The sequence below is a fragment of the Phymastichus coffea genome, unplaced genomic scaffold (assembly GCF_024137745.1).
Source record: "Phymastichus coffea isolate CEN01 unplaced genomic scaffold, Cenicafe_Pcof_1.1 PCOF00157, whole genome shotgun sequence".
NCBI lineage: Eukaryota > Metazoa > Arthropoda > Insecta > Hymenoptera > Eulophidae > Phymastichus > Phymastichus coffea.
In genome coordinates this window covers 83,755-100,331 of record NW_026706968.1, presented here as the reverse complement: position 1 = coordinate 100,331, position 16,577 = coordinate 83,755, and the positions used below count along the sequence as shown (strand labels likewise).

Below are 16,577 nucleotides of genomic sequence, written 5' to 3'. Positions count from 1 at the left end.
TTTATGGTATTTCACTCTTTTCTATCAGTCTCTTTTTCTCATTTATCTCAACATACAATTTCGAAATGAAACGCAGCTGTGTTTAATCGACAATCTAAATTATACGTTGGCTCGATTTACTGCCTTGGACATTTTAACAAAATGTGAGACGATGACATTTGCCTTTCGGAAAATAGTATCAGATATTATTCAAATGTCAAAAGTGATGCTGGGACCGCTTGTTACATCAATTCTCAAGCTATTTCAAACAGCCAATAGAGCTCGCAACGCACGTAACGCAAAGAAATGCAATGTTGCACAACCGAAGGATGAGGAATGATGAAGAATGAACGTCGTAAAGTAATAGCATCCACAAACAAATCGACAAGCCCTTGGAATAAAAAGTATAGCAGCAACCAAAGCAGTACAGCGCGAAGTATTGCAAGCGTGTCTCGATAAGATAAAAGGCCGCGCCGAAAAAGCATCCCGCGAAAGAGATGACACGGCTCTCCCTCTCTTGGATATTAAACTGCCTGGTGGATGTGCAAAAAGAGAGGAGTTGCGATGCGGTAGCCTCCATATCGCAGCGGCGAAGTCTATAACGATGCTGCTGCTGCTGCTGCTGCGAAAGAGACAAAAAGAAGAAGAGAATAAGGCAAAAAAAAGACAGAAGCCAAGAAGGCGCTCGGCTTAATTGCTTAATCAGACGTAGTAAATCTTGCGACAGCGAGGCATTTACACGCGGTAGCGCGTGATTATCGTGAGTTATCGTCCCGTTCACTCTATGGGGGCTCATATACGCGAGTGTGTACCGCCGCCAAAAAATTGATATTTTTCTGTCATCATCGTAAATAAAGACAGCTACCCACTCATCGTCGTCGGATAGATCTGCTCACGAGTACTGCCTTTTATTATGATTTATCGTGATCGTGTAATTATGCACACGAACTGCATTTGCAAGTCGATACGGTTTAATAGCGCGTATGACTCTGTGCGCAGCGACATTCGTATACACGACAATGATTTTATTTCTCATTTGCCTCGCGGCTTTGGTACGTGCTTTGATCTGTCGCTTGGGAATCGTTCTGCGTTCTCATTTGATGATACCTCGAATCTATCGGCCTCTCTCTCTCTCTCTCGCTCGCTCGCTGTACACACGTAACCGAGTTAGGTAATATTGAAATGTGTGCGATTGGATTTAGGCTTTCCCTGCACAGCGTTGTTTCAGGCAAATCTACAGCCACAGACAATGACTCAATTGACGAGGTACTTTCAATCTGAACTAGGAAAAAAGCTCGAGGATGGGCAGAAAACAAACAGGATTTTTACTTGCGCGAGCAGTGCTAATAGTCGATCGTTCATCACGAAAGGCAGGTGAGCTCGGGCACGCTCGTCCGCGCGCACTCGGCTAACAAGACATCAACACACGCACTGTCGCAATTGGTTTTTCTGGTTAAAAGACAAACTGCACAGGTCATTGACGACACAACAACTTCATCCTAATTACTCGCTCGAAGGCGAGATACTAAAGCCTGTCCGCGAGTGAGCAAACGCGAATTCCAAGCTGCAATTTTTTCTCTCTTTCTTTATGTACATCGAAGGAAAAGAGGAAAGAGAAAACCGGCAGCGCGCGTCTTTTATAACGCAACGCAAACCTCATTAGCGACACGCCCGCTCTCGCCCAGTGTATCCAATGATAAACGCATATGTAAGCTAACACTGCGAAGATCGACCAAGATACTATCTACGCGCGAGCGATGATCTCGCACACGCGTTCAGCTTCAGCTACATATTATATGCGTAAAGCTACGCTAAGCCGGCGTGTCCCGTACTGAGCTGCTGCTACGCGATACCGACGAGCACATTCGATGCACAAATGCCGTGCAGGTTTGTACTTTTACGTCGATGTGATCGTGTTTTCTTCTTCACTGACAGTCGCTGTGTCATTACTTTTTCGGATAGTTAACGATTGTTGCACGTGTGACCTAACAATAGAAGAATGGAAAAAAGTCAATTGCGCCGACAGAAAGCACGCACGTATCACATGAAATACGTACCCTATCTGCCATTAAAATGTAACATTTCAGTGAACCGTCAAATGACGCGTTCTTGTCAATGAATGCAAATGTTATAGATCCTTCGCAAAATCAAAGTTACACGCACACATGATGTCAAAACTATACATGCATGGGCGCCCTCAGGCTGTATGTAGGAAAGCTTAGCCCTATCAGGCGAGAATACTCTCTAGGAGTAATGATATACATATCGACGATGGGGGTCTCGGTCACTGGTGCATGACGCATTTAAGCATCGACAATGTGAGCCAATCAACTCTTGGGGGTGAGATACAGAGAACACCGAATTCTCGCGTACATGCGCATACAAAGGGAGCCTCGGGCGAGAGAATATATAACCAAAAGTGCGCGCGGCTGTAATCAGCAAGCTAATCGCTTGGAATTACATGCTTTTCTTTTTCTTCTTCTTCTTCTTCTTCTTCTTCTTTTTCTTCTTCTTCTTCCTCTTCCTCTTCCTCTTCCTCTTCCTCTTCCTCTACTTCCTCTTCTTCTTTACATCTGGTCATGTGTGCGTGAGCTTTGCCCAAGTGCAAATAGCCCTTATCCTTTTCGTATTAAAAATCTACTTTAACAGCTTGTTGAAAAAACCGGATTGTATTCACCGGATGTACTTTTGCTAAAAATCGAATTAGCCTACATAAGAAAAAAGGAACGTGTAACTCGCGCCGAAATTAATAATTACAAGGCTCTCGCGAAATTCCGTCGAGTTAGAGTACGTCGACAAATTGCATCAAGAATGAGGCGAAAACTTGGCAGGCGTGCGTCGACGCAAAGTAGCGAAAGAGAAGACTATGGACTAGAGTAGGTGGTGATGAAGGAAAGTCTCTTTAGAATCCTTGTAAAGCTCCCCGTGGGGGCTGCTGCCATGCAAGAGGGGCGCACCAAAATAATAACGTATTCCAGTTTAGAGAGCGACTGCAAAATGCGAAGAGCTAAAAGGCTTACGAGGTAATTTGCAACGGCTTATAGCAGCCGACCAATCTGATCTCTCTTTCGGTATAGTTACACGTGTGCAGTACTTTTGTGAAATCTTATACCCCATTCTCTTTTATTCTTCCTTTTGATCGCGGAAAAATGTATCAGCCTTGAATCTCGCTAGTCGATCGTGAACTTAGTTTGGCGGAGTAACAAGTAGATAATTAAGTAAAAAAAATATATGTTAGATTCCAGTCAACTGAGTAGCTTTTTACACTTCATTAGCGCGGCCGATCTTCCTCTTTCGACCGAACATGATATCTTTCGAGTGAAGAAATATCGATACGCGACGCGACCACACGCGAAAAAAGAAATCGGAAATTTGATTTTATATATACGCGAAATTTAGGCAAACGTGAATGAAGGAATAATAATATAAAAATAAGAGAGAAAGAGGGCCAAAAACGGTTCCCTTTTTGAAAACCGATACAAGCGCAGAAGACCCCGATAGCCCGTGCCTCTTTCACTTGGTCTTTTTTCCTTTTGCTCCAGATATATTATTCGAGCGAACACGAGAACTCCTAGGTATAGCTATACACACGCGCACGCGGACTTTTACAGACCGTCGCTTTGCATCTGCTTGCCGTACGCGCTCCTTCTTCTTTCCTTTCCTTTCTTCTCCTTTTACTCTCTTCAGCTTCGGCTACGCTCAATTGATCGAAAGAAGGTGTAAACCGCGAGAAAGCCCCCTGCGACCATCTTCTTGGTGTGTCTTACTCGTACTTGCGCGGCACAGCTTATGGGCACGGACACGCATCCTGCGCGAAAAGCCAGGCTGCAACCATTTCAAGTATCGAAGATTGCAAGCGAGACGGGGAAGAGGCAGTACTTGAAGACCGAAACTTAATTTGAGCCAAAGTGCGCGAGCTCCGCTATAGTTATATACGGAGGATCGATTCAAGGGTCCTCGAAGACCGTGCGCGCGAGCAAGCGAGCGACGGCTCGGCTCGCGATGCCATTGACATTCTCCTTCATCTTTTCGGGGGTAATTGCTTTGCGGAGAGTTTCATTTGTAAACGCTTTTATCGCTTTTCACCGTACTCCAACCAATGGTGCTCCGTAGCTATATATAGGTGGCCGATGACTCACGGCAGTTTAAATTTACTGCCGAATAATAAATACAACTCGAATGGTCCTCGAAAGTAAAACCATCAGAGCCAGTCCAGTCCAAGAGATGCGACAGCTACGAAATTAGAGCGCACCGTCGTCAGGCATCGCCAATAATATCCTCGTCTCTCTCTCTCTCCGATACGTGTAAATGCGCGTCTGATCCGCCTCCTGTATATCAGGTCCGAGTCCCACGCGCAAGTTAAGAGGCACTCGACGCGAACTGCTTGCTTGTTTGCCGGCAAACACCCTATATACTCTCGGGCCCCCTCGTTCTCGAGGCGCCCTTTTGCCTCCTTCTGTGCACCTATGTACGTACGCGCACAATCGGAGTCTGATTACATATTAATTATTTACCGAGCGATTTCCACTTGCTGCGCCCGCCAGCCAGGCTCCTCCTCCGGCGCGTCCAATACTGTTATAGAGACGCCTATTCTTCAATCCTCCTTGCTGTGTGCCTAAAGAGACGAGTTTCAAAGTTTCAAGTATCTCACGGCTAAATTGAATTTATAATTCGATTCGATAACGACGACATTGGGAGAAGTGTTCTAACTGACTGTGTCGCGCTCACGTTTGTCCTACCATTTCTTTCCATGAATGATCGACCGCAACATGCTCAGCAAGCTCATCGAGTTTTCGTATCATTAGTCTTCAAAGTCCCGACAATTTCAGCAGACAGCGAGCGCGCGTTCATCTCGCTTGACTGCTAATAAGGACATATCCCAAAATTAATTTTCCAGCTGCTACACACTCGAACCGAGGCAAGGACAGAGAAACCAATACACCGTTACGCGTTGTATTAATTTTTCTCGTGTGTCGAAAATCCGCATAGAGTGCCGTACACAGAGAGAGAGAGAGAGAGAGAGAGAGAGAGGGAGAGAGGAAAAGGATTTAATTGTTCGGGCTCCGGGCTCCTTCCCACGGAGCTGGCCACCGAAACTCTGTGTCTGCCGTCTGTTCTGGAGTATACAAACACTCGAACAGCGGCAGAAGACTTCTATGCGCTTGTAGGAAAATGTTTGCCCTTTCGTCGACGAGTTGCTTAAAGTATTGTCCGAACACTCGAGAACGTATTCAACATTAATCGAAACATCATCAACGGTATAATTTTCGAAAACACTCGACCGATCATCCTTTCTTTGTTTCTCAACGTGCTAAATTTGTCCGCCTTTCAAAAGCGTGAGATTTGTGAAAATCTTGATCAAATCAGCTGGATAATTCATTCAAAAACATCCGTCAAGCCTGATTGGAAATCCGAACATCATCTTGTGTGCGCGTGTCTTAAAAAATCCGTACATTTCCTCTCCGGCACATGCAGTATATAAGGGGGTATACCTAATACTATACCAGCACTCTTTCCGGCTTAGCCGGAGGTCACTTTTCCGCTATCTCCTCTTCACTCGAAAATCCCTTGCTCTCTGCGTCGGAACGTATCAAAATTCAGAGATCCGAAAAATAAGGAACGAGAGCAAGCAACGTCAGCCGACACTCGGCTTTTGTTCTTGGGCAAACATTTGGCCCGCTTTCTTCCCACAGGACCGCCTCTCTTTCTCTCTCTCTCTCTCTCTCTTTCTCTCTCTCTCTCTCTCTCTCCCGTCTTGCCTTCCAGTCTATATGTAAGGGACACTTTAGACGACCACGCGCACCAAGAAACTTCTTCAACTACTGCAAACGGCACCTTCATGCGTGATACTAACATATAAAAATAAGCTTGATTCATGCGCGGAACAGAGAAAAAGAGAGAGGTCAGCTGTCAACCCGCACGTGCGTACATTAAGCGCGAGAATGAGAAACGATAAAAGAAAAGAAGAAGAAGAAGAAGAAGAGAAGGAAGAAGAAGGGACGATGAAATACTGCAAAATCATCGGCTACCTGCTAGCATAAGCTGCGCACACGTAAACACCTTTTCCTCTTTGTCTTACGTGCTAATGCACCCTCGTCAATTCTCCTCCTCGTGATAGATTCTGCAATATTTTTCAACCGTTCGATACATTCAATTTATCTCTCCTTTCCATTGAGAAGTACATAGGTCAAAAGTGAGCAAGAGATCCATCGAATCGCGAAGAAACTGAGCAGCAGCAGCCCGACTTGGTATCGTTTTAACGTCTCTATTAGCAGCTATTAAAAGCGAGCGAGCCTTTTTTCTGCTCACCTCTCAACATTTTTTTATTCTTTGTAAGAAGGGCGAGAGGGAGAACTACGTTCACATGCTGCTGCTGCTGCTGCTGCTGTTAGACTGGGTCTCGGGTGTCCGGTTACCTTTTGTCAAGGCCCAGATTCTCGGGACGATATTTAGGCTCATTGTGCGCGCACATTTGGCACCACATACCTATCATGCAGTAGTATACGCCACATGCATATATATAGGCGAAGCGACGAAAAATATATGCGTTCGCGCGTGACACACGAGATGAGATTCGGTTAAAGTGATATAGGTATAGGCTGTTTGATACGCTTTTTGTCTTGAAGAGAGGGGTTGCTGGCTCGATGCTCACTGCTGAATCAGAAAATACGATTGCTATCGCTACTCTCAATCATATATATTAGGACGTATGTCTGCAAATATATAGTGCGTTGTAAAAGTGCACTATATGCGTAGCTTGTGATCAACGACAGTTGCGGAAAGGGTTGGACGTTGAGTAGAGAAAAATTGAAATGACTTGTAAGGGCGTATGTGCTTTTACGCAAGCACAGATGATCTCTTGTTGATGCGTTTGTTTATGCAAGAACGCGCAGGCTCGTCATTAAGGGGCAGTTGTTTTTGCGAGTAGTAACCGAAGGTAAAAAGAAGCAAGAGGCGAGGCTGTTAACAGGTTTTTTCAAAAACTGACTCGTCATTCGACAAGTAAGATCGTGCTTGGTACACGCACCTGAGCAAATTTCTTTTTGATTACACCGACAATAGTGGCGTACACCTGGACTCTCTCGTTCCCGCAAAACCAAATATATTTGTTCAAAAGCACGAGCCACGTCAATTCTAAAACCCACCAGAGAAGGAAAAGAAGAATATCGGATTATAAGCGCAGCGCGGCAGCAACTTATTGTATAGGACTCTCAAAAGCCGTCCTAATTAGGTGTTAATAGCGTATGAAAAGGTCCTCCCGCGCCGCTTGACCAAAGGCGCGACGTCACAATGAACATTCCGTGCGCGTAGACAAAGGCTCGCATAATTAAAACGCGTTGGATATTTTCGCATGCGCGACGCGGCTTCGATTACCCTGCTATACTTATTACGCTTCTGTACTGTGTGTACAGGAGCTGCTACGGCGGCGTTCTCTCAAATTACCGTCGCACCGCCTTTCATCGCGCGCTCTCTCTCTCTCTCTCTCTCTCTCTCTCTCTCTCTCTCTCTCTCTCTCTCTCTCTTTCTCGTGCGCACGCAGGCCCTTTTTGGCGCGAAAGCAGATTGACAGCTGCCAAGCCTCCAACGCTACCCCCTCCTCTCTCTCTCTCTCTCTCTCTCTCTCTGTCTCTCCTTTCATGTCTCTCTTTGGCGCTCTCAACTCTCTTGTGCGATTTTTCATACACAAGCCGCGCTAAGAAGTAAGAGACTGCCTGCCCCAGGTATTTGATGTACAAGCGCTGTGATCGCTTGTAGGCTCTAAAGCTGTAAAACTTACTTTAGCTTCCTGATAATAAACTGTACTTAGAGATCGCAATTGTCAGAACAATAACAATCAAATAACTTATGTATTTGCAGGGTTGCTAAAACACTAGGAAAAGGGAGGTCATGAAAAAGTTAGATAATTTCGTTGACTGTGGCAAAAAGTTATGAAAATTAAATAAACATCTTGGAAAACTAAATCCAATTACTTTATTTCCGCTCTAGGACTACGATTGAAATCATCTGTTAATCTCGGCATTTTTCAGTTTTCGCACTTACGAGAAATCGTATTATCTAAAAAAAAATGTTGGTTTTGTTTCTTCCTGATCTCTGCTTGATATTATAGCCGGGAAGCAGCGCACGCGTACAATCAGTAATTGAATAAAATTGCTTTGAAAAGGTCTTTATTTGGTTTTTTGTTGTTGGCTAGCATGAAAAAAATTTTAGAAATTTAGACAAATGTACGCTACAATTAATAAAACTTGCACATGCTAAGGAATTGACCTGCATGAAAAAATGTATTGCTTTGACTTTAGCATCGCCACATATAGCTCACCACACGCATAAAATCTAAAGAGCGCGAAATGTGTTACCGTGGTAACAACGTGCGAGAGTAGAGAGCTCACGAGATCCAATTAGTAAGGAAAATACGGTTCGCAAGAGATGACGGATCGCGAGCGACGTACATATACCTATATGCACAGTGCAAGCAGCCATATTGAGGCGCGGCTACGAAAGCTCCAACGTCGGCGACGACGGATCGATCGTGGCAAGCGGGAGAGCTTTTAAGCGAGGACCGCAGAATCCGAGCGCGCGAAACGATCCGGCAAATGTACGCAAAGCTTGTGTTATATCGCGAAAAAAACAAGTCGAGCTTTCCTTTAGCTCGTTTGATATGACAAGTTTGTTTTTCTGGAGCAAGTTGTTGGTGAAAGGCACTCTCGCTAGCCAAATAATTTTCACAAGCAATTATTTCGTAAACCCAAAGCCGAATTATAATTCGTGGACTCTATCTGACAAGCGAAATGTAACGTATGCATAAGAGTTTTATGACGAGAGACCACATGACTGTATCGCCGGCAAGAAAGAACGAGAGAAAATACGTCTACTGAAAGAAGGTAAACTAAAATGACCGTACTCTGCCTCGTTTGGGCGTAGGTGAGCACGGGAGTCACCAAACGACATCAGCCCACGTGTGCGGGCGCGAAGAATATTTTCAAGGCATAGCCAGCGGCGTCGGCTGTGCTGACACCGTAATTCAACCGCCATTCAAATCCCTTAATTTCCACATAAGAATAGATCCGCCTCGCGCGGCAAAAAAGGGGGGATCCCCTCTCGCTCGAGTAATGGCGGCAGCGCATGCGTTATATACGCGCTCGCATCAATCATTCCAACTTAGACTTCTCATTTTTTTTCGAAATGGTCACACTTGAAAGCCGCGCAAGTGTGACAATCGAGAAGCACCTAGTCATTCGATTAAAGTAGGATTCTCATTTATAGGAATGTACGTATGTATGTGTGCTTGGGAGACCACTATTCTCTGTCGTAATTCATCTTTGTTCTCTACCTAGTGCGTAATTTTTTGGGTGGACTATATGTATGTGACGCGAGCTGATTTACGCTGCCGAGATTTTATGTATTATGACGCGGGCATTTTATTTGATGGCCTATTATACTGATTGCGATTATCACGCAGCATTTCACAGCCTGTCTTTTTATCGCGATGACATTTTACTTTGAAACGAGGGGGAGAGAGACAATTGGATTGCTATGATCAATTTTCCTCTTACATGTACATATATGTACGTACACCTCATTTTAATATAGACAGACTTTGCGATTCGATAAGAAAAAATTCTCGGTCACTCGATAAATAACATCGCTAAACGAACTAGAGGAAGAGGATAAAATTACGGGCATTTTCAATGTGCAACTTGTATAGAGTTTTTCAATGGAGAAACGAGAAATCCTATGAGGCTGCTGAATCTCTTTCTTTCAACTACATTACAATTAATGTTATTCCAAATTTGGCCACATATAACCTAAAATGAAAAAAAAAACAATGAGCGAACTTTAACTCACCAGAATCCTTTTGTTTTCATGTCAACAGGCAGCAACAGCAATCAAGCAATGGCAATGACCGTGTACGTCGAGCGCTCAGTCCAGGACCCGGTACCGACAGCGATGACTCGGATATCTCGTTAGGCAGGACATCACCACCATCGCCAAGTTCTTCACCACCCCCTTCGCATCACCATCAACCTTCACCAGTACCAATGGCCAGCTCCATTGGCCCTATTCATACGCCATCGTTAAATTTTCGTTTCGATCCAACGCAATCGTCGTTTCGATTTGCCCCAGCGCCAAGCTTTAAATTCCCTTCGGCTGGATTTCGCTTTGGGCCTCACAGTCCACAGCACAATCATCATGGAATACCCGGTGGCAGCATTTTCAGGCTCACCGAAACTAGCCCCTTCCAGGCTGTCGGACCACGCGGTGATCTGGGATCAAGGTTCGTACTAGCCGCATTCAAATGTTATTTCGATGCTATTGGTTTGTTCTCTTAGATTCTAAATTCTTAATTAATTTACTCGAGAAACATTTTGTTCTTAAATGATATCAAGTTACTCAAAGGCATTAGTCTATCCTCTACATGTCTCCTGCGTGTATTACAAGTATCATCAAACAATATCGTTTGATTCGCTCCAGATTGCCGGATCCAATAGGACTGCCGCCACCCCGGTTGTACCCGCACGAAACGCTACTACATCCACATCCGCACCCGCCACACCAGCTGCCCGAGGGAATATCACGGATATCGGACACATCGCGTCTATCCGATGGTGGCATCTCACGGTTGTCAGACAGTCTGTCGGAAGCAGCGCATTCGCCGCCATTAGTCGCGACAAATCTTTCGGTAACGGGTCCACTGTCCGTAACCGTACCATCGCCGCAAACACCCTCGTCACATGGTAGTCCACCAGTATCACAACCACCACCATCAGCACCAGCACCGCTGTCGAGTCAAGGAATCGTCAGGGTTGCCTCGTCGTCACCACACAATCCAAAGCCACCGCAGATCCATCGACCATTCTCACCTGCGTGATACGACGATGCTTAGGTCGGGGTCATGGTGTAATTATATGGGTATGAGTGTGTTTCTGCGTGTATGCGTGTACGTCCCTAGGACGTAGGCAAAGATTTTCCTTTCTTTCTTTTTTTCCTTCCTCGTTTTCTTTCCGTGTCTACGCTATTTTTTCTTTTCGTTTTCTAACGTGTGTATTTTTAACGACGAGTTTCGAGAGACTGAATGTTACTATTATCCGCATAGTAAATGAATCAATTTTTTCAAATGTTGAAATGCAATGACTATTGAATGTTGTTTTATAAAAGTTAACGAAATCTTGCGGAAAATATCGCTTCTGGAGGTGACTATACATATATCTCTGTCGTTAAACTTTTCAAGCACGTTAAAGTGAAAACAATAGTCGTAATTTATACGCGAATCCACGTATTTTTAAGTGTTTCTGTGCTTGGAAAATAATAAACCGACGTTGCGCTCTATGATCATCTATATTATGGTTTGAAGTGGTACAGTCGAAACGACAGTAATAATGAACATATAATTTTTTTGTTTTTTCTTCCAAACTTTTATCATTAGTTATTTTGTTTCTAATTATTTTCTTTTTTTTTCGGTTAATTAAATATTATACTGTAAAGAAACTTATCTTATTCTTGTTGAACTAAATTTCTTCTGAATTACCAAGAGCAACGCAAATATTATTGAAAATCGTTAATGTAATTCTTCAAATGACATTATGCAATTGAACTGCAAAATTTTTTGTAGAAGTGATATGAATCCTAGAAATCCTAGAAAAAAATCGTGTCGATGAAAGATTAACGACACATAATAGGATTTCACGAATAACGCAAAAGCGAAACCGAATAAACATTGGCTGTTAGACGCACACGAATGGTTCTATATATACAAGTCACCGAGAAAAAACGCCAATTTGTCAAGTATATATTATATAATATATTGACGGAAGTGAAGGTAAATATAGTAAATGCGCGTTGAGCAGATTTAAAAACAGAAAATATTTCACGAGAAGTAAACAAATAAATCCTTCTTACGTCCTGAAGTCCATTTTCTTAGACTAATCGTAGACGGCTTGCGGACGATTGCGCATGGCTTTATTATACACATACACTGTTATGCACAGTAACATGGCGTAAATTGGCGTGTATCAGTCCTTACGCTATGTTTCTGTTCACAATAATTTGTGTGCATATTAAAAGCGTGCACAATTATCCGTAAGCTTCGTAGACTTAGTACTCGCTAATTCGAGTTATCGAGCCAGTATTCAGTATGCGAGAGATAAAAAGCACGAGAAGCCGTCACTCTGGGAGTGTCGGATTCGTTGATGAAATATTATATACGAAGGGACCGAGTGACGAGTGGCAAGATGATTATAAGCAAATAAATAATGATATTTAAAGATTTGAAAAATGTGGATCGCGCACTCCAATCTCTCTTCCTCCCTTTCTCTTTTGTAGATAGAGTCGCACTAAAGAAAAAATAAATTTTCTTTCTTGTTTAATCGCTCCTATAAATATGAACATATATAAATATAAATTGAATATAAATATTATAAATAGCTAACTTGTATGCGTATGCGCGGAATGAATAATGCAAGAGTTATACATATATAAATACGTGAAAGAATGAGCATTATTATGCATAATATTATTACAATATTATTATGTGCGCCTGTACATACATCCACGCGAAAATATAACAGATTACTATGAAAACAACTATGCTTTCATTTGATCACGTTTAAACCCACACATCCTTTACCAATAACAAATAAAAGGAAAAACAATCAACTACTCGTATCCTATCTTTATTTTTTGGTTTTGAAAGTCTTATAATTCTCTTAAAAAGCGCGTGTATTTTTAAATTTGAAGGTCGCTTCTAATGAACTGCTGCCCGTCTTTCTTGCGAGGCAGATAACAACGAGCTATTTATGTTGGAAGCCAACAACGATATTATTAACTCTATGTCTTTCCGTAAATTACATAAAAAGCAGGACTTTTGTAAATTTACATTTTCTCAACTTGTATCGTAAAAAGGTAAATCCGCCTATGTAAACGTCCGCAGAGTATCTCGCATACGGAATTTGGAAATTCTCCGTTCCCTAAAAAGCCCACCAAAAGTCTCAAAATGTTCGCAAGCGAAGCGTAAAAGAAGAAAATACAAATGCACACTGTGTATCAGGATAAAAAATAATATTATCTCCGATGTCGTCATCGTAGCCGGCGGACGATTAGGCCAGGCGTGTAAGCGAAGGGAGAGAGGTAGACTCGTCGTTGTCGAGGCGGAAGTAGCATATTGTCGGTGTGTGCCCGAGCAACACAACGGCACACAGTGTATAAAGTTGGTGCCTGCATGGGTCGGTGTTGGATAGATAGTAGTGGGAGTGTTGAGAACTCTATATACATCGTAGTGAGAGGAGGAGAGACGTTAACGCGGTGTCGAAGCCAACGGGGGAAGGGAGAAAAGGACGCGACGAAGTTTGTGCTTTCTCTCTCACACTCTGCTGTGTCTGTGCGTGGGCGGGTGTCGCTGACAAAATCCACCAATCGCCGTGGTGCTCCGGCCGTAAACGATCTCATAGGTCAAAGCAAACCAAGCGCACGCGAGTGCGCTTTCGTTCAACGACGGCTAGACGTCGATGCCACATCGACGTGAATATGTGGGTGAGATGGCAATTATAGGTGTGCCGCGCCGTTCATCGGCCAAACTCGATGTACACACGATGTTTTTGCTACGAACTTACCAACTACGCAGCCGTTTGCGGAGATAGTCTCACCGAATCTACGACGTCTGTATATTTCCGAAAGATTGTTCGCGGTTAGACAATCGATATGATTTTTGGAATTGTTTAAAATGTAAACGACTGGCACGCAGGCGAGCAGTCGGCGAAACTGCATTCACTTAATGGAGTGCTAAGCGCATTATAAAAGTATTTGAGCGCTTCAGTTTTTGTTGATCATTCTGCGATCGGCTAGTCGCCAGCGAGAAAGCGAGAAAGCTATCGGGCAGCTACGATCGCGATGAAAATCGATTACACTCTCTGCGGCACCATCGCAAGAGAAGGGAATGTGTATGTATAAGCGTATACAAAACGAACCGTTATTATGTGTAGAAAGGGCGTGCGCTCGTGTGCAGCTTTGCAAAGTGAGACGGAGGTGTTCTCTCTCTCTTTCTCTCTCTTTATCTCGTTCTCGCTGACGAGCATCCGGTTTTTGCTCCGAATTGTCATGACTTTCTTTTGTTCGACTGTCTGTCTCTGTATAATACCTTCCACCTCATTTATTTTTCCAATGGAATCTCTTTTCAAAAAAATATCCTCTGCCTCCTAAAAATAATTTGTGCGCGGCAAAGGCTTTTTAAAAATCCATTAACATCAAACGAAACCTCGCAAATATGAATCGCGATAAAAAAGAACGTATATATGGACTTCGAAGCACACAAAAGGCATGCGTATATCCATATCCGCAGATGCGCCGCTAAAAGCGAGGGAGATATATAATAGTCCCGGAGGCATCTCTCTTTTATTGTTCGCATTCGTCAAGCGACGTGAGTTGAAGCTCACACTCGCGATCGCAACCGATCGCGATTATAACGTCGATAAACATCAGCGCCGTCGCGCGCGTTCCAACGCTTCCTTTTCCTTCCTTTTTATCTGCCGTGTCCCTTTGCTTCATTCTCTCCGAAAAGCCGAGCCTGCGCCGACCGTCTGTCCCGTGAGCTATCTACTCTCTTCGGGGGCTTGTCGTGTTTTGACAGTTGCTGCTCTGACACCTCTGGCACATTCATTAGGAAGAGGTTCTCAACTACAAAACTGTAATATCACTTTGTTTTGTCGCATACTTGTCTTTTCTTCTCTCCCTTTTTTCTACGTCACTGTGCTTTTTTGTCGTTTCGTGAGTGTCTCTACTCCTAACATTCAGTTATCTTTTTTCAGCGCTACCCACATAAAGTGCACTTATTTTTCTATATTTAAAATCTAACTTCATGTTCATCTGACAATCAGTTTTGACTTTGCTGACGAACAGTATAAATTAATAACTAGAACAGACTATCAAGGTAAACATTCTGAAAATCAAGATTTTTTCGCAAAGTCGTTGATTAATCACTTGTTTCACCAACAAGCAGTTCCCTTCATGAAATACATCCATGTATTTTGTCTAATGGCTAAGAATACAAACCACACGTCTGCATGTCCACATCGCGTCTATGCGATCGCCAGACGAGACATTTGCCTAATCCCCCAACAAATATATTCTCCGAATCGATCCGATGCATATAATATTCGAGAGGAGCGCAGCAGTGTATAAAGCGACTGAGAGCTCAGACACTGAAAGGAGCGAAGCGAAGAGTATATAGAGGCGATAGCCCATCAAACCCATCAAACGCGTATATATACACATCATCTGATCCGCATAGGTCGATTTGAGCAGCTACGTGCGTGCGTGTCTGTGGCGCACGCCAGCTGTTCGGATTAAGATGTTTAGGATAATGCTCTTTCGTTCTCTCTCTCTCTCTCTCTCTCTCTCTCTCTCTCTCTCTCCTCTCTCTCTCTCTCTCTCTCTCTCTCCTCTCTCTCTCTCTCTCTCTCTCTCTCTCTCTCTCTCTCTCTCTCTCTTTCTGTGTTCGGCCTCTTGCTTATTTGTGGACACCCCGACAATGGAGACACAAGCTATAAGGGGGCGCAGGTATGCGCATACAAACGGATCATTGTAATAGTGCACGCGCGCTTCTCGTTGAGGTGTGAACTGGCCGCGGGAAAAGCGCCATTGTTGCGGTCTACAAGGAAGATTTTCGCCCTCCTTCTCACGACCATTTTTTTTTCTCTTCTTCTTCTACTTCTTGTTTCCTTCACGGACTTTTGCTCGAGAGAGAGAGAGAGAGAGAGAGGAGAGAGAGAGAGAGAGAGAGAGAGAGAGAGAGAGAGAGAGAGAGAGAGAACGAGAGGATGAAAGAGGAAAGATCCGATATTCCGCTTATACCAGCAATCCCCATACAGCCGACAATGCCAATGCCACACGAAAATACATTATATGGGGAGAGAGATTTGTGCCACGAATTACCCGGCAGATCTGCATTCGAATTCGTTGTCCGTGCTAATTTCTATTGTTACGGAGTCAGGATTGACGACCAACGCGATCGCTCGAGCTCGTAAATGTTTTCATGGATTACTCTACTTCGTCGCTATTAGTGACGTTATTAATTTCCAGTTTATTTATTTATTTTTTTTTCATCAAGTAATTGGGGAGTATTGAATAAATATATCGCTGTTTTTTCTGCGCGGGTATCATTTCTCTTTTAGCTTTTTCAACAAAGTATCTCGCTAAAAGTTTCCATATTCCGTGCGCGCGTCACTTTGCGTCTCGTTGCCCTATAATTAAAAGGACAAATTGGCCACGTACACCGAACAAAGGTAAATTAAAAGTATCGTCGTTATTTTCACCTGCTGACTGCCATATTGTTCGTTAAAAATCGCGGATATATGAAACGTTTTGAAGGCTCGGCAAAAGTGAACGTGATCCGACGCGCAACAAATGAATTTAATAACCTCGCTCACGGTACAGAACTAAGCCGATTAACAATCTATACGTACGTGAAAAAAACACAGACTCGGCAAGCTGCTGTACAACGCTCGCTGCAATTTTCCGCGATTATTTACAACTGGCTGCGCACAATGCTTTCAATTCTGTCCACGACTGCGATACACTACGCACGAAGTATAAAAAGAAACGGCATATGC

General features: G+C 43.6%; 1 protein-coding gene across 1 annotated transcript in view; it reads left to right on the top strand.

Moving 5' to 3' along the window:
- The window catches only part of LOC131672714 (homeobox protein SIX3), a 38,558-nt gene extending 26,038 nt beyond the window's left edge, over positions 1–12,520 (top strand). Inside the window, exons 2-3 of the mRNA XM_058950121.1 lie at positions 9,851–10,252; positions 10,450–12,520. Coding sequence (XP_058806104.1) covers positions 9,851–10,252; positions 10,450–10,846 — 799 coding nt within the window. The 3' untranslated portion in view covers positions 10,847–12,520. The remainder of the gene's footprint in view (positions 1–9,850; positions 10,253–10,449) is intronic.
- Positions 12,521–16,577: the final 4,057 nt, after the last annotated feature.